Source organism: Neopsephotus bourkii, unplaced genomic scaffold (genome assembly GCF_033783945.1).
Source record: "Neopsephotus bourkii isolate Nb327-2 ecotype Australia unplaced genomic scaffold, CSIRO-AGI_Nbou_v1 NB_1542, whole genome shotgun sequence".
NCBI classification, from domain to species: domain Eukaryota; kingdom Metazoa; phylum Chordata; class Aves; order Psittaciformes; family Psittacidae; genus Neopsephotus; species Neopsephotus bourkii.
In genome coordinates this window covers 3,368,256-3,391,883 of record NW_026902018.1, presented here as the reverse complement: position 1 = coordinate 3,391,883, position 23,628 = coordinate 3,368,256, and the positions used below count along the sequence as shown (strand labels likewise).

General features: G+C 54.6%; 2 protein-coding genes across 2 annotated transcripts in view; both read right to left on the bottom strand.

The window, feature by feature from the left end:
* Positions 1–1,186, bottom strand: part of CCDC60 (coiled-coil domain containing 60) — a 58,085-nt gene extending 56,899 nt beyond the window's left edge. The window contains exon 1 of the mRNA XM_061370925.1: positions 824–1,186. Within this exon, the coding sequence (XP_061226909.1) occupies positions 824–1,186 (363 nt within the window). The remainder of the gene's footprint in view (positions 1–823) is intronic.
* An 18,704-nt stretch (positions 1,187–19,890) lies between these two features.
* Positions 19,891–22,984, bottom strand: HSPB8 (heat shock protein family B (small) member 8). The gene is made up of 3 exons (XM_061370428.1): positions 22,583–22,984; positions 21,692–21,755; positions 19,891–20,685 (listed from the first exon to the last, which is right to left on the bottom strand). Exons 1-3 carry the CDS (start codon positions 22,959–22,961, stop codon positions 20,526–20,528), a joined length of 603 nt encoding a protein of 200 aa, XP_061226412.1. The 5' UTR covers positions 22,962–22,984; the 3' UTR covers positions 19,891–20,525.
* Between the last annotated feature and the right edge of the window lie 644 nt (positions 22,985–23,628).

Below are 23,628 nucleotides of genomic sequence, written 5' to 3'. Positions count from 1 at the left end.
CACATGAGCCAAAGCATTAAGGAAAAGCAAACAGATGGCAGAACACTGCAAGTCCACCTTAAGTATCAACAACAGAGTTACTGTCTCTGGGGTTTAATGAGTCAAGCTTGACTTAAAGCAACTCGAGATAGTTCAAGACCCACAAAGTTCATGGGTGTGCAGCACTAAGGAGATCAGGAGTAATCACCACACAGACAATCAAAGCAGCACAGGCACTCCCAGCTGTTTCCTTACACCTTCCTGAAACCCAAATACAGGTGCAAAGTGTACAGTAATTAACCCTCTACTGAAGCCATTCCTACTTATGTAAGTTGTATTACAAACACTTTACTTTTGATACCATTCTTAGGCTCAACTTCTGAGCTTTCTACCCAGCCTTCAAATGCCATCATTGATCATTCTTGCTTTTTAACTCATCCTTTACCCTGTTTCATTCCTCTCCTTCCATTTTCAAGACTTGTTACCTTCCCTTGAGTATCTTCCCTTAAGTACGTTCTCATTATCTCATTTTCTTTTTCATTCATTAGCCTGCTATTCTCTCTGCTCCATTTTAAGTGCTCTCATTAACTACTTTAAAGACCAATTTCAAAAGCCAGTTCCCAAATCACAATATACGCCTCAAAGCAGTCCTGCTTTATTCACCATCATCAAATATTATCTCAGACTTGGGATTATTCACAGAAAAGCACAGAATATTGTTTCAAACATTCCTTTAAACAGAAATAATAACTCCTTTTCCCTGGAAACAGGGGCTTGTTATGTCCTTAGCAGTAAATCCTCCATATTTTCCTATTTAAAGTGGAACCAGGAAAGTCAGGCCTACCTCAGTGAGCTGCCCCAAGGCATAGAGGGTGAGTTGCTTCGGGTCCGTGTAGGCAATTTCTCCAAGCTCCAGATAAGGCTTCCCAAGGGGAGTGAAGAGCCCCTTATCAGACTGCTTTAGCCTCCTATGGTAGTTTTCCCAGAACACTTGTTCTCTTGGAGGTTCACTGCTCTTGTAAATGGTTTTGCTTCTGGCCAAGACCTTCCCTTCCCTCTGATCAAAGCCAGGCAGGGCCTCAATGCGCACAAACTCCTTTGGATTCAGCACGTTAGGGGCAGCCAGCACCCTGACCCTGGTGTCCTTTGGTGGCTCCTGTCCCGCGGGTGCCTTGAGCCTGCTGCTCCTCCCTGTGTCTACTGCCATGGGTGCCTCAACTCTGCAGTTCTTAGGTACTGACATCCTACCAGAACAGGAACCTTGGTTGGTTTTAACGAAACTAAGGTATTAAAAACTCTTAGTTTCATGAAAACTAAGTCAGGAAAACACACACCCACTGCCCAAACTCTGAGGCAAGTCTGTTCAAGTCTACTAACGAGTAGCCCAGCAGAACTGACACTACACAAGGTCTCATTCCCCTCAAACAACAGCTATAAAACCTGAGGCACCTGCACACCTGAAACCCACCCACCCTCCTGAGGAACACCCACAGCCGCAGCTGAGGGGCTCCTCGGTGACAAGCACAGCTCCATTTATCCCTTAACAACACCACCAGCAAAACCCGCCCTGCCCACAACCCTCCCGCCTGAGGGGCCTCCCGCCTCACAGCACCGCGGGCCGGATTAATCCCGCCACCTGCTCCCCTCACGGCTCCTCGGACGGGATGGGACGGGATGGGACGGGATGGGATGGGATGGGATGAGATGGGATGGGATGGGATGGGATGGGATGGGATGGGATGGGATGGGATGGGATGGGATGGGATGGGGGGCACAGGGACCGCTCCTCCCCTCAGCCACCTCAGGGGACGGCGGCGCCCTCTCCACCGACACCGCAAGCGTCACCCGGTTGCCCGGGAAACCCAGCGAGGCGCCGTGCGCATGCGCGGGGAAGGGTGGGGCTGGTTGGGGGGGTGGCGGCGTTGGGGCTGGGTGAGGTTTAAGGTCCCTTCAAGCGCAAAGCAGGCTGGGATTTTGTGATTATAACAATAAAGATAATATTAATTAGTATTTTAATCAATTAAATGGGCAGGGACCCCTTCCACTAGAGCAGGTTGCTCCAAGCCCCTGTGTCCAACCTGGCCTTGAGCACTGCCAGGGATGGGACAGCCACAGCTTCTCTGGGCACCCTGTGCCAGCGCCTCAGCACCCTCACAGGGAAGAGCTTCTGCCTAAGAGCTCAGCTCAGTCTCCCCTCGGGCAGGTTCAAGCCATTCCCCTTGGCCTGTCCCTACACCCCTTGGCTTCTCTCCCAGCATCAGCTCGGGGTGCACGCAGAGCAATGTCAGCCCTCCAGATGCTCAGCCCTGGAGCACACCCATCAAACCTCCCTCCTCCGATGGCCGTTCTCAATAAAAGCCTTTCAAACATCACTCACATCTTGTCAAACAAGCAGTAACTGGTGGCAAATGAGAGCTCGAGATGAATTTCATGCTGTATCTATTCAGCCCCAAAATACGCAGGCGATCAGAGGCAATAGGACATTATTTGAGGTATGTGATTTCCAGCAGATTGGGTTTTTAGCCTGTCAAGCGTTTCAGTCCTTACAAAACGGATGTGGTCCCTGCAAACACCTCCTCCCCATCTTTCAAGCTTGAAGAAACCCACCCTGGACGATACTTCCCCGCATTTTAATCTGTCCAGCACGTCTTCACCATTGCAGCCTGGGGTGGAGAGGGACCAGGCACAAGAGGGCAGAAGCATTGAGCCCCAGGAGCAGAGCTGTGTGGCTGTAGGGTGATGTTTGCAGGTGGGAAGGTTCCCCCCCACACACACCTCATTTCCCTCCCTGGCTTTCTGTTCTCTAGGGGATGAATTGCTCCACAGACCCCGGTGTCTTGAGCTGCTTTGTTTCTCAGCACACACGTGGTGGCTGGGGCCGGAGGTGCTCACCCGCTGATCCGCTCAATTGTGGAGCTGGAAATGCGGTTTCTGCTGCTCCTCTCCCTGGCTGCGGGTTAATGATAGATGTTGGCAGCTGAAAGGAGATGTTCCAATTCCCAGGGTTTGAGACAGCGTGAGAAATGTCACAGTTCAGTAACGACGCCCCTCCGGGCACCTGCTTTTGTTGTACCTGGGGGTACAGGCGTGTTTTCAACTAGAACAGCTGAAAAAGAGCTAGTTTCAGTGATTTGCCTAACACAAATGCTGACATCCCATCTAGCACTGGGATTCCAGCTCTGGGGACTTAAGGGGAATACCTGCTAGAGAATCACCATGTGAAAAATAGAAAAGCGGCATTCTGAAGCAGCCTTCACAGCTAAAAATGTTCTTCCACATCCACACAGGGATGCTTTCGCATGAGGGAATGGTACTTGATTGGTCTTGCTGATAGCTTTGCGTTTGAAGAAGCAGGTTGAGACGTGCCAGAGGCTTTGGGTCCAAGAGCGGGAGGACCCCAGCTGAGACACGTCACCCCCCGCCCCGCTCCTTCTGCTTATTTAACTGGAGTCATTCCAGATGCACCCACACCCCACAGGCTTTCATGCTGTAATGCTTTGGAGTTGTGCCCAAAACACACTCTGCTTCCCCAGCAGATCCATTTTTCAATGGCCTTAAAAGAACTGAAGTGCCATTTGGCTTCATCAGGATGCTCAGGGGCCAGGAGGGGATGTGTGCAGGGTGATGTCCTGCTGGTGCTGCTGACATCCCATCTCTCCTGGGTCTGTCCCACTGGCACAGGCACCTGCACCCACGGGCAGTGTGCGTGCCTTGGAGCAAGGCTCTTGCAGAGATCTTCACGCTTTTCTCTATGCTGTTTGCAATTCATTTCCTCCCAAATTGCCCATCCTGCAAACTCTTCCTTGGCAATACGTTTCCCTCCGGAGCCCTGAGCTGGGAGAGGAGCAAGCTGCCTGTGCCTGGCTCCTTACTGCTCTGTCTGTATAAACAAGCCCCCTCCAAGACAGAGGAGGATGTGTTATTTAGAGATAAACAACAAAGATGGGTTTATGGGGTTTTTGCAGACACTTTCCCCCCCCACAGCCCATGGATGCTCACAGGTAAAGCTCTCCCAGGGAGGTTCTCCCACCTCTTCCCTTGCTCAGCTCCATTTCTCCTCTGCCCTGTTCAGTCTCTGGTCCCGTTTTTAAGCAGTACTGCAGAAACAACAGGTATCCATTTGTGTCTTTTTTTGCTGCCTGGTCATTTCTCCTTCCACCTTACAATTTTTGGTGGCAATTTACCAGCTTTTACAAATTACATTCCTATCTTTTTCTCGGTTATTGTTAGAGAGGAGAAAGTCCCATTTTTCACTGTGATCCTTCAGGTTTCTGCTGTCACTGTATTGAAGACTTCTTTTTTTATTTGTCCTTAGCTTTAATTTTCTTATCCCTCAAGGGCAGCCTTGGAAATTCAAAGCTGTTCCCTGACTAGCAGCAGATCTGGTATTCTCTCTTGACAGTTCTGCAGCAACTGTCTCTCTCCCTTCCATCCTTCCACCTAAATGACACCCTTTTCTCAATAAATTACCCTTTGTCTTTCAAAGCGACGCTTCCATTTGTGACAGTTTGGATGTATAATAGTTGCATCCCAGCGGATACCTTCAGGAGCATCAACTAACAGGCCAATACTGGCTCAGTCGTGCAGAAAATAAAGAGATTTATGTATTTTGGGCTTTATTTCCCCCTTAACAGTTGCGCTGTGCTCTGAATTTTCAAAGTTTGAGTTTAAAAGTATGGTTTCCCGTCACCACAAATGGCTCTCCTGGAATGGAAGGATGGCTGAACCCATGGCAGGGTTCCCATCTTTCAACATAACATCCCCTGGGGTCCCTAGGAGATGTGCCAGGGCAGCCAAGCCCCACCTAGGGTAGGGGGTTGTGGTCCTCACATGCTGACCACAATGCATAAAGCACCAAATCCTGCTGAAAGCACGAGTCTGGCACCACCAGCAGCACATGCCCAATCCCTCAGCCCCATTTAGCAACATTCACACATCACCAGCATGGAGCAGCAGGGGGGCGAGCACCAACCAGTAGGTGCAAGGGGAAGGCAAATGGAAATAGCACCTGTGGTAGTGCCCATGGGCGTCTTGCATGATCCCTGAACACACGCAAGTGGCCTGGGAGGGTCTCTGCACCGTGTACAGCACGTGCCCAAGCATGCTGGGTTGCTTTGAATGTCTGCAAACCCTTGCATGGGGAGCGGGCGGCTGTGCTGCCAAGAATGAGGAAATCTGTTGCATCGTACTTTCCACTCTCCATGGCAGAAACGTGCCTGAAAAACAGCCGACCAACAAAAGGCCTGATGGCTTGTGCTGCAGAGGAAGCATTGATTCTGCAAACATTTCCTAGCAATGACGATGGTGATTGATTAACGCTGCTGTTCTCTTCATCTAGCTAATGGATGGTAAATGTGCAGAGTGGCTGGAGGAGGCTCAGCTGGAGCAGTGGCTTTGGGGTGTCTCCAGGCCCATGGGTACATGCACACACCCAGCACTGCTGGAGGCGGGATGCAGGAGATAAAGCTTGAGAAGATCGGATGCTCACATGGAGACATCCAAGCCCAGGGCTGGCAACAACAGCATCCTCCCCAGCTTGTCCAAGCTACACAAAAGCAGCAGATTGGACATTTCTATGGATGTTGTCAAGATCCAGACCTTGGCTTTAGCAGCCTGGGACTTTCTGCTCACAGCCCTGCACCTTCTGTCTGCTTTCCAAACACCAGATAAGCCAAACATTATTTTACAATCCCAGCATCTGGCACGCATCTCTGGGCAAAGCTCTCAGCCTGTCACTGGTGAGATAAATGAGCCCGTTTCAGTGGCCGACTTCATAAAAGTATATGAAAAGTAGTTAACAAAAGGGTATTTCACAAAGCAGGAATGCAAATGCAACCTCTGAGATAACTAATTAACTGAAGCAGCCATACAAAGGAGAAGCAGCTTCCCATCTGTGGAAGTAGATGTCATTTTATAGAGGCTCTAATTAGTTATGCCCAGTCCTGCTGCTGTGCCGGTGGCAGCGCGCACAGGCTACCTCCTGCTCTGCAGCTCCTGGGGCTTTTGAGGTAAAGAGGGGGAGAGCAAAGGCAGGGGAAGAGCTGCTTTATCTTGCAAAAGTCCCTGTGAGAGCTGGTACCCAAGCAGCAAACAAAGCCAGGGTCATTTTGTGCACCATGCGGAGCATGGCACAGAGCAATAGCAGTGCTGGACCCCGGCTGCATGGCAAGGTTGGTCCCATTACCAGGTCCTGGCTGCAGGGAGGTCTGGACTTACCATCTCCTCCGAGCCCAGAGGGACTTGTGGGGAAGGTTTGCTGGTGAGTGGGGTCCCAGGGGGTTGGTTACTGGTTACACTGCTGCTGCAGCCCGTGGCTTTCGCATGGTTTGGGTGTTCAGCGCTCACAGTGTGCTTGGGAGGGTTAACTGCTCAGCAGGGCAAGGGGTTTGCCAGCTTTCATTTGGTGGCAGGCAGCCTTTTTACAAATACAGATTTACAGTCGCCCTGTTTGAGCTCTTCAAGCTGTTACCCCCTTGACGGGAAACATCCCTAATGGGGAAAATCCCCTCCCAGCTCATCCACAGAGAGGGATTTTCTCCCCTTCTCAAACCTTCCCAGCAGCTTTTGGGCAGCAGCTTTAGGATTTGATGCGCCCCATGTTTTAGGCTGTATGCCTGCTTTAGACCAAGAGCACAGCTCACACCAGGTACCCAGAGGGAGCAAGCTGGGGTCTCTCCTCACCCTGCCCCTTTGGAGTTATTCTCATGCAATGCTTATCTTGTTCTTTGTTCCTCCTGCGAGGATCCCTGCAAACCCTCCAGCCTGCAGGGAGCTCAGCAGGATTAGCGCTGGAGTGGGGCGTACCACGGGAATTAGTCACCACCGGGACCTCAGTCAAGTGGTTTATTTAATGCCCTTTTCCAAAGACATTTGCACTCCCAAGAACGAAGAGTTACGAGCTCTCTGCTGACAAGCGTGACTCAGAGGAGCTGTGGGCACACACCACTGAAGCGAGAAGTGACTTCACAGTGCCGACGCACCGTGGGTGAGGAGGGAGAGGGGCTGCTGCCACCATCCAAAAGAGCCGAAGTGCGGCAGTGCTGCATGGGAGAAGGCGTTTCTCACTGCTGAGAAAGCGGGGTTTGATGAGAAAACAGACTAAATGACTTAAATTTGCGCTGCAAACAGCTTTGCTACAAAGGGAAGAGCTCAGACCACCGATGGCGAGAGCCCAGCACCAAAACTGCACCCGATGCCTTAGCCAAGGTGTGATGTGCTCTGGTAACAGCAACCAGAATGGCTCTGGCAATCAGAGCACTGAGCAAACCTGAGCCCAAAACACAGAGCAGGCACTGCTTTGCTACCAGAGGCCACGCTGCCCCTCATCGTGCTCTTGTGTCTGTGGCTGCCAGGAACCTGCTCAGCAAGAAGTCTGTGGGACATTGCCAACCCCGCTGGAGCTGGCTTTAAACAAAACGTGCCTTTGCCAGACGTTCCCTGTAAGCTGCCCCAGTGCACAGGCCCATACATGGGGCACCGAAGGCACAAATCCTTGCAGAAGCCATCTGGGATTGTCCAAGTCCCTGTGCCAACAGTGGCAGGTCGCAGCATGGGCATCACAGGAGCTGGGAGGGCTGCAGGGAAAGAACAATGATCATTTATTCAGCTTTTCTCAACGCAAATCTCTCACCTGCATCCAGCACTGGGCTTGCTGGCAGTTAATAGATGGGGCATCGTCAGCAGCTGGGTGATGCTGTGCAGAGGGAGGGCAACTGGCAATGCAACACAAGCCTTGAGCTTTCTTCGGATTAACTTCCAGCGCGTTACCGGGATGATGGGGATCAGCTGCCAAGAGAAGGCATTTGGAAATCCTCCCATCCCGTTCCCAAAGTGGATGAGGAGGGGGCTTTGCCTCCTCTCCTCTGGTGTCACACAGCATCTCCCCATGACTTGCCCAGCCTGGGCTTGCAGAGGGCTGTGAAGCGCTGTGGGTTTCGCTCCTGGCTGCGGCTTGTTGGAATACACTGAAACATAGAGGGAAAGTCATTAAGGTCTCCTCCATTAGCACCATTCCTTGCAGGCCTGAGGAAGCTGAGGCTTTGTCAGATCACGTTATCACCGCGGCTTCGCATTTCCGAACCTGGAGGAGATTCTTCCAAAAGCACAACCACCCCCTTGCCTGTTCCCCTTTCAATCGCGAGCTATTTTTATTCCACTCCTTGAGATACAAGTATGTGTGGGGGAGATATTTACACACACAGAAGGTATAGATGCACATAAAAACAACCTGATGATTTGAGAGACATGTTTCCATTCTCTATTCCATTATGGAAGGAAACTGCTGAAGCTGTTGAGGCCCAGGGGGAGGGAGGTTGATTGTGCCATGGCTCTCATTGCAGATGCAGCAAGCATCCTCCTGCCCACAGAAGGCTCTGCTTATTCACAGGGTCTGAAGCCTCTGATGGACAGGGTGCCAGTGGGAGAAGTGTGAACTGGGTCATGCTGAAATCCCTCAAGAGAAAGAGTAAAGAGACTTTTTTGCCCCTGGAAAGCGTATGGCTTGCTATGGAGCAAATAGAGTGAATTCCTACAGAAAACTGCTTAGGCCCTTGTTACATTCCTGGTACATTTCCAGGTGTGTAACTGCCCGTCTTCACATTGCTTCTATATTTGAAACCTCTTTTTTAGAGGAAGGAGGAAGGAGAAGGATGATACCCGGTACCACCAGCCACAAGTCAACACAAGTGTGGGAGCTCGGCTATGCCCAGGCATTGGGTGATGCAGCATCTGCCTGCTGTAGGGAGTGAACAGCCGAGGGGCTCACATGCCACCCTGCACGTCCCATAGGATGGGTTTAGTATCCATTGACCCCAGCAGAAATTTGGGGCCCGTTGGGCAAGACCAGCCTCTCAGCAGTGTGTGGAGGGAGTGATCTGTGGAACTGTTGGAACAAGTGCAGAGGAGGCCACGAGGATGATCAGGGACTGGAGCACCTCCCGTATGGAGATAGGCTGAGAAAGTTGGGGCTGTTCAGCCTGGAGAAGAGAAGGCTGCGTGGAGACCTCATAGCAGCCTTCCAGTATCTGAAGGGGGCCTATAGGGATGCCGGGGAAGGACTCTTCATTAGGGGCTGTAGAGATAGGACAAGGGGTAACGGGTTAAAAATGAAACAGGGGAAGTTTAGATTGGATATAAGGAGGAAATTCTTTCCTGTTAGGGTGGTGAGGCACTGGAATGGGTTGCCCAGGGAGGTTGTGAATGCTCCATCCCTGGCAGTGTTCAAGGCCAGGTTGGATGAGGCCTTGGGTAATATGGTTTAGAGCGAGGTGTCCCTGCCCATGGCAGGGGGGTTGAACTGGATGATCTTAAGGTCCTTTCCGACCCGAACTATTCTATGACTCTATGATCTCACACAGCACAGCAGGCTCAGCCGAGCTCAGGGTGAAAACAAGGCAGCTCTTGAACATGTGGCCCAGCAGTGCTATTGATGCCCCTACAAGCCACGACAGGCCAGGACATCGCCGCTGCCCTGCCAGCCAGCGTGTCATGGGCTGCACCAGCCAAACCAGCATAGCTGTGCAGAATGGAACATCCTCACTGGCTCCAGCGCAGGCAAACACGATCACAGCCCAGGGCAATGTGCTCGGGCTGGTTGCTGCCAGCCTTGTTTTGACTTTCTTTTTAACAGGCTGCCACACACAGCATTCTTGGTGACAAGCGACAGCCTTGCTGCGTTAACAGTGCTCCACCAAATGGTATCACTATTATTATCTGGGTTTGAGAGTATAATAGGTAACACGACTACCCCCCTCCAAAATAACCTGGTGTTTGGAGGGAAGATTCAAACTATCTGATGGACTTCTCAAGCTGTGATAACAGGAGACAGTACCAGACAGCATTGCTGTGTTACACACACCTCACCTGCAGGAAGCCTCCTGCATTAAACCGCAGGGTAGAATCCTAGGATCATAGGATCGCCTGGTAATTGCAGGAAGAGATAACAAGACCGGGCAGCACTCTGGCAAACCTGCCTGGCCAAGGTGGTTTAAAAATACCTAGCCCCAGCCCTCATGGCTTTCTGCAGCTCTGCATGGGAAAAGCCCACGCTGCTGCTGAGCTGGTGCTCCCTGCGGGCTCACACCACTGAAACAACTCTGGGAGCTCACCCAGGATCTCTTCTCCCAAAACCGAAGCCAAATCCCAGCCAGAAAGTGCTCCACTGCACTGGAAAACCACAGCAACACACCCCACCAGGGAGCTCTGTTTAATGCTGAGCACGAGGATGTCCCACCACCCATCGGGAGCATGGCCCTGCCCTCTGGATGGACCCATCTGCTTGATAACACTGGAAATGACTTTTAGAAGTGCATGGAAATGAAGCTTGTCCAGAGGTGGGCTGAAGGGGCAGCTGCTCCACATTGACCCAGCTTGGATGGGGCTTGAAGCAGCAGTTTAGACCCAGCAGAAGGTCAGAGGACCGCGGGTGCAGATGCTGCCTGGGCACTGATGCTCACCCCACCAGTGCTCAGTGGCACAAGTGGGGAGGGAAGTACAGCCATCCCTGGCATCTCCAGCACGCTCTCCTTGCAACCAAGGCTTGCATACTTGCTGCTATTGCTCACGGGCTCTCCTGAGCGCCCCAGCCCACCCCAAGGAAACGAGACCTGTCAGAGGAGACGAACCAGCCCACAGGCATTCCTGCTGCCATGACTAACAGCTCAAATAAACAACCCCGTAAACACGCTAATTTTACTTTCAAAACAAAACCCCAAACCCACAAAGCCCGGTTCCTGCTCCCTGAGTGCAGGCGAGGGGGGATAGTTATTGGCGTTTGTCCTCTCGGTGCTTTCGCAAGCTGCCAACGTTTTAGAACCTGGCAGCCACTATAAGACACAGTGACGTGCTCAGCTCTGGAGCAAGAACACTGCTCGCTTGTGCCTGCCAAGAAGGGGGGAAGAAAAACCACCTGTAAGGGAAGAGCCTGCTGCCCCACACAGTGATGCTGGGGGGGCTCCGCAGCCTCGAAGCCAAGGAAATGGAGCCTGTCCCTAAGGCAGCACAGCTCTGGGGATAGCTGGTGTCAGGGTGATCTACAGCCAGGTGATCTGTTCTTGCATCCAGGGGTTTGTGCATCCTGTGACAAGTGGCTTTCCAAAGACAAACACAGCTCCAGCCATTGCATGTTGCTCCTGCTGTGAACCCCAAGGCTGAGCCCTGACACCTGGGGTCTGCCTATGGCTCTTTACTTAGGAATGGGTTTGGGCAAACTCCCCTTGGAAATCCCAGCCCAGGGAGCAGGGGGGAGGCTTGTTGGCATCGCACGCAGTGACCTGGGCTCTCATTCCATGCCGAGGCTTACTCTGGGGCTGGCTCCAAGGAGCAGCACATCACCTGCAACCCCAGAGCCATCGCTCCACCGGGTCTACAGCCTCTCCCCGTCACTCCAGGCTCACACTGTGGTCATGCAAAGGCCCCATGGAACCCGAGTCCTGCAACCCCTCCTTGCATCCCAGTGCATCCCAACCTCCACAGAGCAGGAGTGAGGAGCCCAGCCAGCCCTGACCCTGCCAGGTCCGGGATCTCTCAGTGTTAATTGCCATCAGATGCAGGATTGAGATGAGGCTGTTTCCTAAGCAGTGTGCCCATAAGGATCTCACTTGCTCGGTTTGATGACTCCTCTTGTGCCATTTCAGTAGTAGGTGGTGGAAGGGGAAGAGGGGGGAGAAACCTATAAAATGTTTAACATCCCTTTAGCTTCAATTTATCTGCAGAGAATTCAAACAGCACCATTTCCCCCACCATCTGGGTGCCACTTTAAAAGACATTTTCTCATATCCCTGCAATTGCAGGAAATCTTGTTGTATAGCTATGGAAATGCAAGACGCTTCCCCTAAATTGGGCATCAGCGCGAAGCTTTTTAAAGCTCAGCTGCAGTTTATGATGTATTTTGACAGCTCACAGACAGCTCCTGAGAGACTTTCCCAGTTCCAACACCGCCCGTTCAGGGGAGCCCAGCTTTGGGTGCTGCAGTCCCATGAGGCAAAGCTCTCTGCTTGGTTTTGTGCTGATTTCTACTCGGTTTTCCTGTGTTTTGCTCCAGTAATAGGAAGAAGATTCCCCTGCAGAGCTTTGAACCTGCTTGCTAAGCACTTGAAGCTGCAGGCTATGCATATGGTACACACAGGTGTGTGCATCCATGACTTGTATTTCCCACTCCCGCACCCCGAACTGGCTTAGAAACACATTGAGTAACTCCAAAACCTGAAAGCAATCCTAAAGGTCCTTAAAAATGCCCTGCAAGCAGGCAGCCTGGAGGAGGGGTGATGGCCCTGCTGCACTCAGCCCTTCTCAGCCACCCCAAACCACTGCAGGAAAGCTGCTCCTTGCAGACGGCCAGCCCCAAGGCACAGCTCCATAGGAGAGGGGCTTTGGTGTAGCATGAGCTGTCCCCTTCAGTGTTCCCAGATGCCAGCCAGGTGAGATGGACACCCCAGGCCCCAGCTCTAAGCTTGGGCTCCCATGAGCCTGCCCGCACAAGCAGATCCCCTCATCATGGGCAAACTCCTATGACCAGTGACACAGAGCTCAGGCAACTGCTGCAGCCCTGGGGAAGCTCTTCATCCCTGTCCATCATTGGCAGGGGGACAGGCACAGCTCCCACACAGCCCAGCATCCTGCTGCCCTCCAGCCCTGCTGACCTCCTCCGAAGCACCCACGCTCAAGCACTGACTCAGAGCCAGAGGAAGTGACTGAGGAGTGAATGGAAGGGTTAGCACAGGTCAGAGGGTGGTTGGTGGCAGCCACCTCGAAGCCTAACCAACGATGACACAAACACAGCTGGAGCAGCCAGTTCATCAAAGGGATGATCCGTGCCCAGCAGCAGATGGGACATGCAGCAACTGCCTCCTCCTCCCCATGCACGGCAGGGTTAGAGGCAGGAGAGTGCTGCTCCTGCCCCAGAGGGGTCCACATAGCTTCCACCATGGAGCTGCTGCTGCCTATAGAGCCTTGCTTGCCCTGACATGTGCTTCAGCATCCCCTGCCTCAGCAGTGATGTTTAGTGCAGTGCACAATCACCATCACTGACTATGCTCACCGGGGTGCTAGGGCAGCACCCCAAGGCAGCCCCACGGTGTACATGGAGAAGGAATCACTCCTTCCCATAGGAAGCACTGGGAAGGGAAAGACAGGCATTTGGGACCAGGAGAGATTTTACTTTAAACCCAGTGGATCTGCTTGTTTCCCCAAGGAAGAGAGCAGGACATTTTCAACCCTTGAAATACAAGCTGCTTCTTCCAGATTTGCACTGATACCATCAGAAACCAGCCCTGGGAACTCAGGTGGGTGCTGGTTCCCTGGTGTTCATCCCAAAGCTGGCTCCTGTGGATGGAGTTGAAATGCCATGCACGCCTTCCTGGCGCTCGCCCTGATCTTCAGAGATTGCAGTAAATCAGAATTGCTGCAAATTGGCCTCTTTTTTTAGCTCTGGCTTGATGTAAAGAGGAAAACAAACAGAGTTTTAAAATGCAGCTAATCAAGGAGGTAGAGAGGTTAATCCTGGTGGATTAATCAACTTGCAGGATGGGAATGAGGTGCGGACAGGGAGGAGCAGAGGAGCAGCCAAGCCTGAATGCGTCTACCAAGGGTGACAGCAACTTTCAGGGAGAGTTTGGGTACCACGCAGCTGCATCAAGCATAGGGACCACAGAGGTTTGATCTCACAATAGAAGGTGAATCCTGGCCTCAGGTACACCTTTCCTGAGGAGACAGAGTCCTCGATGCACTTGCTATCACGCCAAGGGGAGAGCAGTGAGCAGTGTTGACTTCACCACCCTCACCTACTGTCCATCATCTCCCTTCAGCCACCAAGAGGCTGCTGTTAACCCCCCTGCAGAACTCAGGGGGTGACTGGCAAAGGGGCTTTGAACACACCAGAGCTTCCACCACATCCTGCAAGAAGCATCCCCCCTGATGGCTGCCCTGACCCTCTGCAGCATCCAGCTCCTGCAGCCAAATCCAAGCATCATCCTGCCCAGTAATCCAAGACATCAGCATCTGCCTCCCAGCACAGCCAGGCATTCTTCATGGGGGAAAGCTTCTTTATAGGCAGCTAATTGGGCTTAGACATAAGAAGGGCTTGAGCATCATTTGTGACAGTGAGAGCAAGGAGGTTTAAAGAAGGTTATTAATGGTGTACAGGGCTGTATATAACAGCATAATCACCAAAAAAAATATGAGATCCATTAAGTATCATTATCAAGGCCTGGAGCTAATCATTTAAGCTTAATGAAACGAATCCATTTCTCCAGCACCAGCAGTAGTGCTCATTCCTTGGAGAGAAGCAGCAGCCAGGAAGGACCGAGCTATGGTGTCTCAGCAGCATTACTGCTGACCCTGCCCTTTCTCTTTTCCTTTTCCCCTTTCCCTTCCTTCATTCCTCCCTCTTGTACTGCAAGCCTTCTGGATCATACTGTAAAGATGATCCTCACCATGGCACCTGTGCTGGCTCTGGGCTCCACATTCCCAAGAGCTGAGCCCCCTTCCAGGTGCTTTCAGAAGCAGTTCACTCATTTCAGCAGGAAACCTTTTGCTTTAGCAGCTCAAAGACCTGGCTAATGGTGTCAATACATGGGGCCTCACCAGTCCTTAGCACGGTTCAGGCTGGTGCTGCTGGTCTTTGCTCTCCAGGACCAAGTCTCCCCACCATTGAGGAGGATAGCTTTAGCTGGTGCAGGAGCAGGGCTCCAAGTTGTCCCCCTCCAGCACTCTCCTGTGCCACCAATCCCCCCGTTTCCCCCTACACCCCCTCTCCCCTGTTTTGAGCATCCCTTTGGAGACAGAAGGAGAAATGCCTCTGAGCCAAGGTGGTTGTGATGATCTCACTGCTAGTTATGCAGAGAAGTCATTTAGCTGTGGCTGTGCGTGATGGAGCGGTGTGACAGAGAGGAGCCAAGCCCACAGCCACTCTGTGCATCACAAACGAAAGAGGGAAGAAACCCACCCCAAAGTGAGCAAACCCAAGCGCCGTGCCCTGTGTCTGCCCCTCTGCAAACCACTGTGCTGTGCTGCCCTCAATGCACTGCAATTAGGGACAGGCAGCTCAGGCTGGGAAACAATTAAGAATCCCATTAACTCCACTTCCCCCTCGCCTTTGTCTGGGCCTGGTTTCTGCCCTGGGCCCAGCAGTGGGGTCATTGCTGCAGCAGGACTCACCATCACTTTAAAGAGGAGCCTGGGATTAGCGTTGGCCTTATTAAAACACTCACTCACAGCTCATTCTGCCTTCACACTGGAGATGATTTATCTTGATTTATTCTAATTAGTTGTATTTTTTTTGTTGTTTTAATGAGCTCTTCTGCAGGCTTTTTGTGCTTCATCACCACCCTCCTCTGCTGCTATAATACCTTTCAAGGAGGTCTTTTAATAAGGAGAGGTTTCCAAGGCCACCTCAGATAGGAAGCTTTGTGTTGTGGTAAGAAAGAAGAGAACTAAGACAAGATTTGCCTCTCCTCCGGGGTGGGTTTGCTGTGGGAGCATCTGGCTGGGAACAGGAGGCTGCACTTGCGCACATCACCCAAGTGGCAAGACAGCCCTTAATTACCAGCAGCATTTGCCACCGGGTTTAAAGCCTGACAAAAAGAAATAAAGAGGAGAAAAGTCTCTTTCCCCCTTCCCCTGGCTACAGCACATTATTTGAGGGAGGAATTCGTGGCTCTGAGATGTTGCAGTGCCCAGAGGCAGCGGCAGCTCCAGAAGGGGCTCGTGGTGCTTAACACCAGGGTCACACACACAGCCCAACCAGGAGGGTCTGTGCTGCTGGTGGGGGGGGGCACCAGGCTTGAGCCCCAAAGATAGATACAGGCAGAAGCATCCAAACCACGATGCCCTAACACCCCATTGGCACTGCTCCATCCACAGAGGTCTCTCATCTAGGATGGGCAAAGCTTCAGGAGCTCCTGGGTCTGTTCCCAGGGGTGGCTGTGCTGGTTCATGGCCAGGAGCTCCTGCAGAATCTCCTGGCCTTTGATTTAAACGGGGCAGAAAGGCCATCTGGTCAGCCAGGGTGTGTTATTGCTATGGCACTGGGTTCTTTCATTAGAGGAAAGGGGAGTTTCTGCTTCTCTGACCCCTGCAGCCGTCATGCAGCAAAGTCTTCTCTTTGGGGATATCCAAAAATAAAGCAGATGATGCTTTACAAGTAGAGACCAAACCCACAACAAAGCCAAGCCTCCAAACAGAGGAGAAACTCCTAAAGAGAAACACAAAAAACCCCAAATGACCTCGACTTTAGCAGGGAAACAGCTGGATGGCTACAGGATGCTCTCTGGGGGAAAAGGGACCGTCTTGGACCAAAAGGGCCTGGGTTTGTGTGAGAAACTGCAGGAAACCCTCGGGGACCAAGGGAACGCTCTGGGAAGGAAAAACACCCTCAAGTGTTGTATTAACCCCCCTGTGCAAACCCAGAGTGGATCTGCAGCAATAAGAACCAGCTGCCAAGCCTGGAGGCTCCGAGGGGAGAACTGCGGCACAGGGGGACCAGGGAAGAGGATGCTGGAGGAAAACAGGCTGAGCTCTTGCTCAGAGCTGCGCAGAGAGAAAGCAAAACCATCCCCATCAGCCAAGGAAAGGGTCTATGGCCACTCGAGGACCCTGCAGCATCATCCATCAGCCTGCTGGGAGCGTGTGAGAGGCATCAAGTGCATCCCTGCAGGCAGAGCCAGTAAGCACATCCTGACCGTGGGCACACACAGGTTCAGGAGTGATGCTTACCCACAGCAGGGCTGGACACAGCTTTGGGAGCTGCTGTGCCAGCTCTTGCCCATGAGCCAGCTCCTTCCTTGGGAGATGGGGACCCTTCCTAAGGCCAGCAGGCTCCTCCAGGAGAAGAACACGGGCCTCTGGAGATGCGTGGTGTGTCCGGACAGCTCTGGAGCTTCCTGTGCATCCTTTACCCCGCTCTGGAGCTGCAGCCAGAATAAATCAATTCAGCTTCAGCTTCCATGTTAGGAAACTCAGTCCTCTGGGACAGGCTGGGAGCCTGCGAGGGAGAAACCAGCACCCAAGCACTCAGCCCCATGGAGCATCCCTTTGCGGAGGGCCAGTGGTGGATGCAGCGGTACAGGGCTGAGGGGTTCAGTCAGCCTCCTGCCAACCAAGCCTCTGCTGCTGAGCCACCGGCAGCTATCCCAGGGCTTGGTGACCTTATCCTTATCTCCTTGTGTCCTTCAACCCCTCCTCTGGATGGTTTCCCATGACGCAGCCCCCTTATCTCCTGGCGCCTCATTCCCTGTTCGGAGCCCTCCCTATCAGCACATCCCAGCGCAGGGATCACCACTGCAGAGCAGTTGGAAACATCTTTCCCAAAGAGAAAGGCCACATGAGCCATCCATATTCCCTTCCAGCTGCCAGGAAACCTTTGCTGGAGCTTAGAGCCGCGCTTCCAAGCACATGGTCTTGAGGTGCATCAGCTCCAGCCCCAGCATCTCTCCCCAGAGCAGGCACACTCCTCATGCTCCTTGCCCTGGCTGCTGCCTGGGCAGCAAGGCACATGCTGCAGTGATAAAGAGCCAGCATTAGGACTGCTTAATGATGCCAGCCCCTTTCCCATGGGATTGTGTGCTTGCTTTCTCCTTAGAAAGAAAAGGCTAAACTCTTTCAAACACCTTCTCCTCTCTGGTCACCAGAGCTCCCAGAGCAAGCTTTGAAAGGCCTGATTAGGATGGCTCATCTGCCTCCTTTAGCAGTAAAAAACATTTGGCTTTGAATGATGTGGATATTGATCAGTCCAGTGCTGCTCCAGAAGGAGAATTAAGGGAGCACTGACCTCCCAGAATGGTTTGGATGGGGCCAGTGTAATGGTGCTGCTGGAGCTGGGGTGCTCTGTGCAAGGCAAGTTGCTGGTAAGCACAATCCTGCCCCTTCAACATGTGAGAGGGGTCCCCAGTCCTGGGGGCCTCTGTCCCTCCTGAGCCCCCTCAGCCAGCCCAGGAAGCCTGCAGGAAGCTTGCTTCCCCCATCCATAGGAGCTCGACCACAGCTGCATCCCGCACAGCATCTCCCTGTTAGAGCCCATATTAAGCTATAATATGCTGTGACACCACCCGATGCACTGTAATTGCTCTAAACCCACGACATGGAATGTAATTGGTGGAGTGGCCATTACAGGGTTGTGTTACAGGGTCTAATGGCTCCAAGCCATGATCTCACACACAGCCTGAGGAGGAGCAAACAGCTCCCGCTCCCCACTGACCCCAGCTCTGCAGCACCCCGGCACCCCAGGAGCACACGGTTCCCACCCCATCCCCTGCAGACCCAGCCACGCTCCGCTGTTCCCAAACTTGTTTCTCCATCTGCAGGAACACTGGTAGGGATTGTTTGTTTTAAAGCCTCCTTCACTTCAATAACCAGCTCATGCTTGAAGAAAAGCAAACAGATATCCACTTACAGTTATTCCATTAGCACAGGATACTCCACACAACGCAGCAGCTTGAGAGGCCGCACAGGTCCACGCAGCCTGCCTGGGTAAGAGGTCCTCAGTGCTAATTGCCAATGCCAACCTCAGCCATTAAGAAATTATTGCTAATGCATCTTACAGCAGCCTTTATAGGATGCTATTAAAGAAGTCAGCAGACCCAAACAAACCCGAAAGTGATTAAAACACAGCAACCTCCCCCCAGACTGCAGGATCAGCAGGAGAGGAAGCAGAGAGCCACCACGTGCCTGCAGCAGCCCCAGGATGGAGACTGGGACCTTCCCATATACCCTGTGGTGGGAGAGGGGCTCAGCTGCAGCCAGTTTCCCCCCACCCAGCCCCTGCAGCTGGTCCCCTGAGCACACAGTGGGTGCCATCAGCATCTCACAGCTGGGATCCCAGGGATGCTGTGGGGCCTCATCCATGCACTCAGTCCATGAAGACACATGTGCTTCCCATGAGAAGTGCATTGAGGGGATGGGGGCAAAATGGGGGCTGGGATTTTTCCAACAATGAAAAGAAACCATCCTTTGCAGGGGAAGAAGAGGGACAGTTTGTGCAGGAGCGGAGTCACCCATGGGGCACACTGGTGCTAAGTGACATGAGGACAGAGCTGGGGCTGTGACTCATGGCCCTTTGGCTTCCCCTCCCCGTGTGGGGATCACATTGCATGGATTAGCTTTTATTCATAAACTCACTGTGCTCACAGCCCTGCCTGGCAGAACCCGGGGCTGGCTCCCACTGACGTGCATGGGGTGTTGAATACACACACCCCTCAGTACAAACAGTATTAACCATCAAAACCAGGGGGAGAGCCCCCAGGCTCCCCTGTGTGACCCAATGTGAGTGAGGTACCACCGTGGCCCCGTAACAGGGTTTACCCCACGTGATGGGCTGTTGTTGGTAACCGCATCCCGAAGGAGCCAGGCCCGGGCATGTGAGGCTGTATTTTTAACTGGTGACATGGAAAACCGAGCCCAGGTGCCACAGGGATTGATGGAAAAGCTCCTGCTGCCCATTGGCACCTCTGCTTTGCCAACCTGAGCGCTGCAGTGGGTTGACACTTCTTACCCAGTGCTATGCTCCTGGGAATGGTTTTAAGGTTGTGTCCAGAGCCTCATGGAACCCATTTGCCAGTACCATTAGCTGGGAAGTGCTTCCCCATGGAGCTGGGTGGAAACGGGGATGGTGCAAACCCAACTTTCCAAGCTCATGAGGTTTGAGCATCCCCAAGCAGGAAGCACATTTGCAACCTCTGAGGAGGGTAAGGAAAGGAGGAGCCCATGGTCCTCACTGCGCCTCCCCAGCACGGTGCTAGCCAGGACTCAGCATCCCCAGGTCACAGAACAGCCAACGCTTCAGCTGCCCTCAGTGCAAACATCCCCACACATCCCTCTTCTCCTTCCCCCCATGGGCAGCACCAGTGCCAGGCTAGGAGGTGACATGGGGTGACATCCCCCCCTTGTCCCCCCTTAGGCTCAGCTGAGACACGCGGAGGCTAAGAACATCGACTGGGTTTTATTCCTCAGCTCTGACAAGAAAAAGCACAATTCCTCTTTGGAAAAAAAACAAAGAAAAAAAGAAAATAAAGAGCAAAAAACCTGACCAGAACACGGGGAACCCCAAACCAACGTTCAGAACACGCAGACGGGTGCCGCTCCTCGGGACAGAGGCCGGGCCATCGAGCTCCGCTGCCGGATGCGCATCCTTTGCAGAGATATAGTTTATAAAAACAAACCCCAAAACCTACAGAGGAGGGAAGGACGCAGGACCGAGGGAATCCACATCAATTCTAGAGGAACAAAAAGGGCCCTTTTTATGCTACTGTCATAAATATCCCATCCGGGCGACTTGGAGCAAAACCCAACCATGAGCAGCAATGCGTTCTGCTCGGCCCCATGGGCACAACGCCTCTACCGGGCTCCTCAGACTGCTACAGGCCCTTGGGGACGGTGGCCTGGCACCCTGTGTGCGCCCTGGCTCTCAGCTGGTCCCCCCCGGGGTGGCGGGGGCTGCTGCCATCACCCTTGAGCCAGAGGCAGTCCAGAGCCACCACCGCCACAGGGGACCAGGGAGCGGGGTTCCGGGGGGAAAGGGCAGAGGGGAGGAGGGATGCAGGGATGCGGGAGGCTGCTCAGGCGCACGTGGCCTCCTGGCTCTCGACGGGGATCTCGCTGCCGCAGCCGCCCTCGCCGTGCTGCTGGTAGGGGGGGATCTGGGGCGCCTCGATGATCAGCAGCCCCTCCGGCGACAAGGAGGCGAAGACCGTGATGGGGTCCACCTCGTAGGGGAGCCTGCAGGGCGGGAGGAAGGATGGGATGGGTTAGGAGCTGCGGCTCGCAGCGTGCCTCATCCCTGGGTACCACCGGTGCCCACCCAGCAGCCCCAGCGCGGTGCCCTTACTGGAGTGCCTGGGGGACATTCAAAGCGGCTCCCGGCGCCTGCGGGCTCTGTTTAATCTCCCCAGCACATGTGTTTGATGCGATGTCACCCGCCCGGGAGCAGAGCCTGCGCTGCCGCAGCGTCAGACACAAGCCTTGCCCGTAAAAGGAGCCGCCGCGGCTGCCGAGCGCAAGCAGGAGGGAGCTGGTGCTCGCCCCAGCGTTCCCATGGGATGCACAGGGCTCCTCCAGGGTGGGAAAGCAAAGCTCGGGCTGAGGAAACCCTTTCGTGTTCCCAGGGCTTGGCTGCTTCTCCCTTTTACCCCTGCGAGTACTATGGCTGTGGGTCCGGGCCCCCCTGCACGGGTGAAGCCTCCGGACTTGCCTTTCCTCCCTGCCCTTTGCTGCTGTTGTTGCCAAAATGAGCCACCGTGGTGAGTCAACACGATAGCGATCTAACTGACATCATTCAGGTAGATGGGATACAGATACCCTCACACACAGGGATGGATTTTGGGGCTGATGATGGTGTCAGCCCATCGCGCCCTGCTGAGCCCCGGGGGATGTGCTGGCACCAGGAGTACCCCCGCAAGCTTCCTGTGCCCTGACTGGCTCTAAACACAGCCCTTGGCCTGGAGGAGACTGGCAAAGCACCCAGAAACAGCTCTCCTCCTCTTTTAGCTCCCTTGGGGAATTACTGCGAGGCCTGAACCAGCCCGGCACGAGCTGCAGAAGGGCAGGTTTCGGGGTGAAAAGAGGCTCAGGAGTCCCCCCTGCCCGCATGAGCCAGGGCGTGGGGACTGGCACAGCTCAGCCTGCAGGGACGGGGTCCATAGCAGGGCAGTGACATCTGGGTGCTGGTCAGAAGGATGCGGCAGCCCCCGCTGCGCCCCAGCCCCTTTGGCAGGCTGGTACTCACTGGATTTTCTTGGTGAAGTTCTTGGAGACGATCCCTCCTTCCACCTGCTGCTCCTCGTGCTTGCCTGTGAGGGAGGGAGCCCCTCGTCAGCACCGCACCCCAACAACAGAACCCCACAGCAGGGTCCCCAGAGGAGTCGTTCCCCTTCCCCTCTGCAAACCCTTCCCTTTGGGAGCCTCTCCTATGTGGGGCAGGAGAAGCCGGGCACAGCACACCCACATTTCCAGTGGGAGCCTGGGGTCTCACAGCCCGCCAAGAGCTGGGCCTTAAGGAAAAGCCCCCAGATGTAGTAAATCCTTTGGAGGTGGCAGCATCCCCCCTTGTCCTGCTCCCCTGCACTGCGCTGTCAGGATGGGGCTCCCTGGGCCTGGAGCATCTCTGAAGTCAAACCCAGGCTGTCTGGATCCCCCTGTCTGGGGGGTGTCCCCATGTGATGCCAGGAGCCACACTGCCCTCCTTGGGGACCCAGCTCGGGGTGATGCAGGATGTGGGTGCTGGGCCGAAGGGATGCTCCTGGCACCATCCCCACCAGTAACTGCACTGGTTGGGCTCTTTGTGTTGTCCCCCACTTCCCAGCACTGGAGCTGCCTGTCCCTTGGCCCCTTTAAAGGGTATCTCCCTCCGCACCGGCCTCACCCCAGCTATAATTAACCGAGCCGAGCCGGGGCCCCTCTTGGCAGCTGCCACTCGCCCTGGTGCCTCCCTGCACCCTCACCCCACAGGAGCCTCGTCCTTCCCATTTCTGCAACCAAGCCACCACGGTTTGTGCACCAGGTGTCCCCCCCCAACATCGCACCCCCAAACTGCCCCGAGCCGCTGCCGGCTCCCAGCAGAGGTGATCACGGCGATGCCTTGAGCCAGTACCTCCTCCTCCTGCTCCCCCTCTCTCACCTGACACCTCCACGTAGCCATCCTTGGTTTTGACCGTGAGCTCCTCGGGTTTGAAGCTGTGCACGTTCACGCACACCTTCCACGGCTCGCGGGGAAAGGGCGCGGGGCTGCGGCTCTCGGGGTACCCCCCGAAGTGGGCTCCGTAACTGGGGGCCATGGCGGAGGCGCGGGCCATGCCCGAGCGCAGGGGGCCCGGCCAGGTCGTGGTGAGCCGGGGCCGAGCCCAGTCGGGCCAGTCCGCGGTGAGGTCCCCGGGGAAGGGCGACATCCCGAAGTCATCGTCCAGCAGGCGCGAGGTCAGGCCGGGCTCCCGGAACGGGTCGCGGACGCTGCGCCGGCCGGGGTAATGGCAGGAGAAGGGCATCTGGCTGTCGGCCATGGCCGCCCTCAGCGGGGTCCGCACGGGTGGATGTCACCCCCCCCCCCCCGGAGCCTCAGCCCCTGCTCCTGGCTGCGAACTTCCCTGGGGAGCCCTCCCCGCAGGAGACGCATCCACGCCGGGCGGGCCGCGGGGTCCGACCGCTGCTTCCCGGGCACCAGGGGAAGGACGAGGCGCGGATGAGTGCGGGGCTGAATCACTGCGAGCCGGAGCAGCGCACGGAGGACGGAGGCAGCTCCGAGAGAACGCTTCCTGCCTGGCCGCGATCCCAGGCACCGGGAGGGGAGAGGCAAAACTTGGCGGCAGAGAGAACTCAAACACCCCAAAAAGCCCCGAATATCCCAGGTCCGTCCAGCAGCGCGCCCCTCCTCTCCCTTCCCAGCGCTTTACAGGGGCCGAGAGCTGCAATAAATGCCCGAGCTCGAAGCCGAGAAACTTCTCCGACCTTCCAGCCACCGGGCGAGCCCTATTTATACGGGTTTGGGAGGAGGAGGGGGGGGGGGGGTGTTTTGCAATCCCTGCCCTGTCAGCCGGGTATTTTGGAGAGGATGAAACAGCCGTGGAGAATCCGGGCTGCGGCAGCTGACCCCTGCCGCCGGCCTCCGCACCGCGCTGCCCCCTGCGCCCAGCCCCGGCACCCGAAATAGCCCCGAGCTCAGCGCCGGCT

Excerpts from the sequence above, each read along its gene's own strand:
- HSPB8 (XM_061370428.1), bottom strand. The coding sequence starts at position 22,961 with ATGGCCGACAGCCAGATGCCCTTCTCCTGCCATTACCCCGGCCGGCGC. Across the intron at positions 21,756-22,582 it reads TGGCTACGTGGAGGTGTCAG|GCAAGCACGAGGAGCAGCAG; the intron begins GTGAGAGAGGGG and ends CCTCCCTCACAG. Across the intron at positions 20,686-21,691 it reads AACTTCACCAAGAAAATCCA|GCTCCCCTACGAGGTGGACC; the intron begins GTGAGTACCAGC and ends CCCGCCCTGCAG.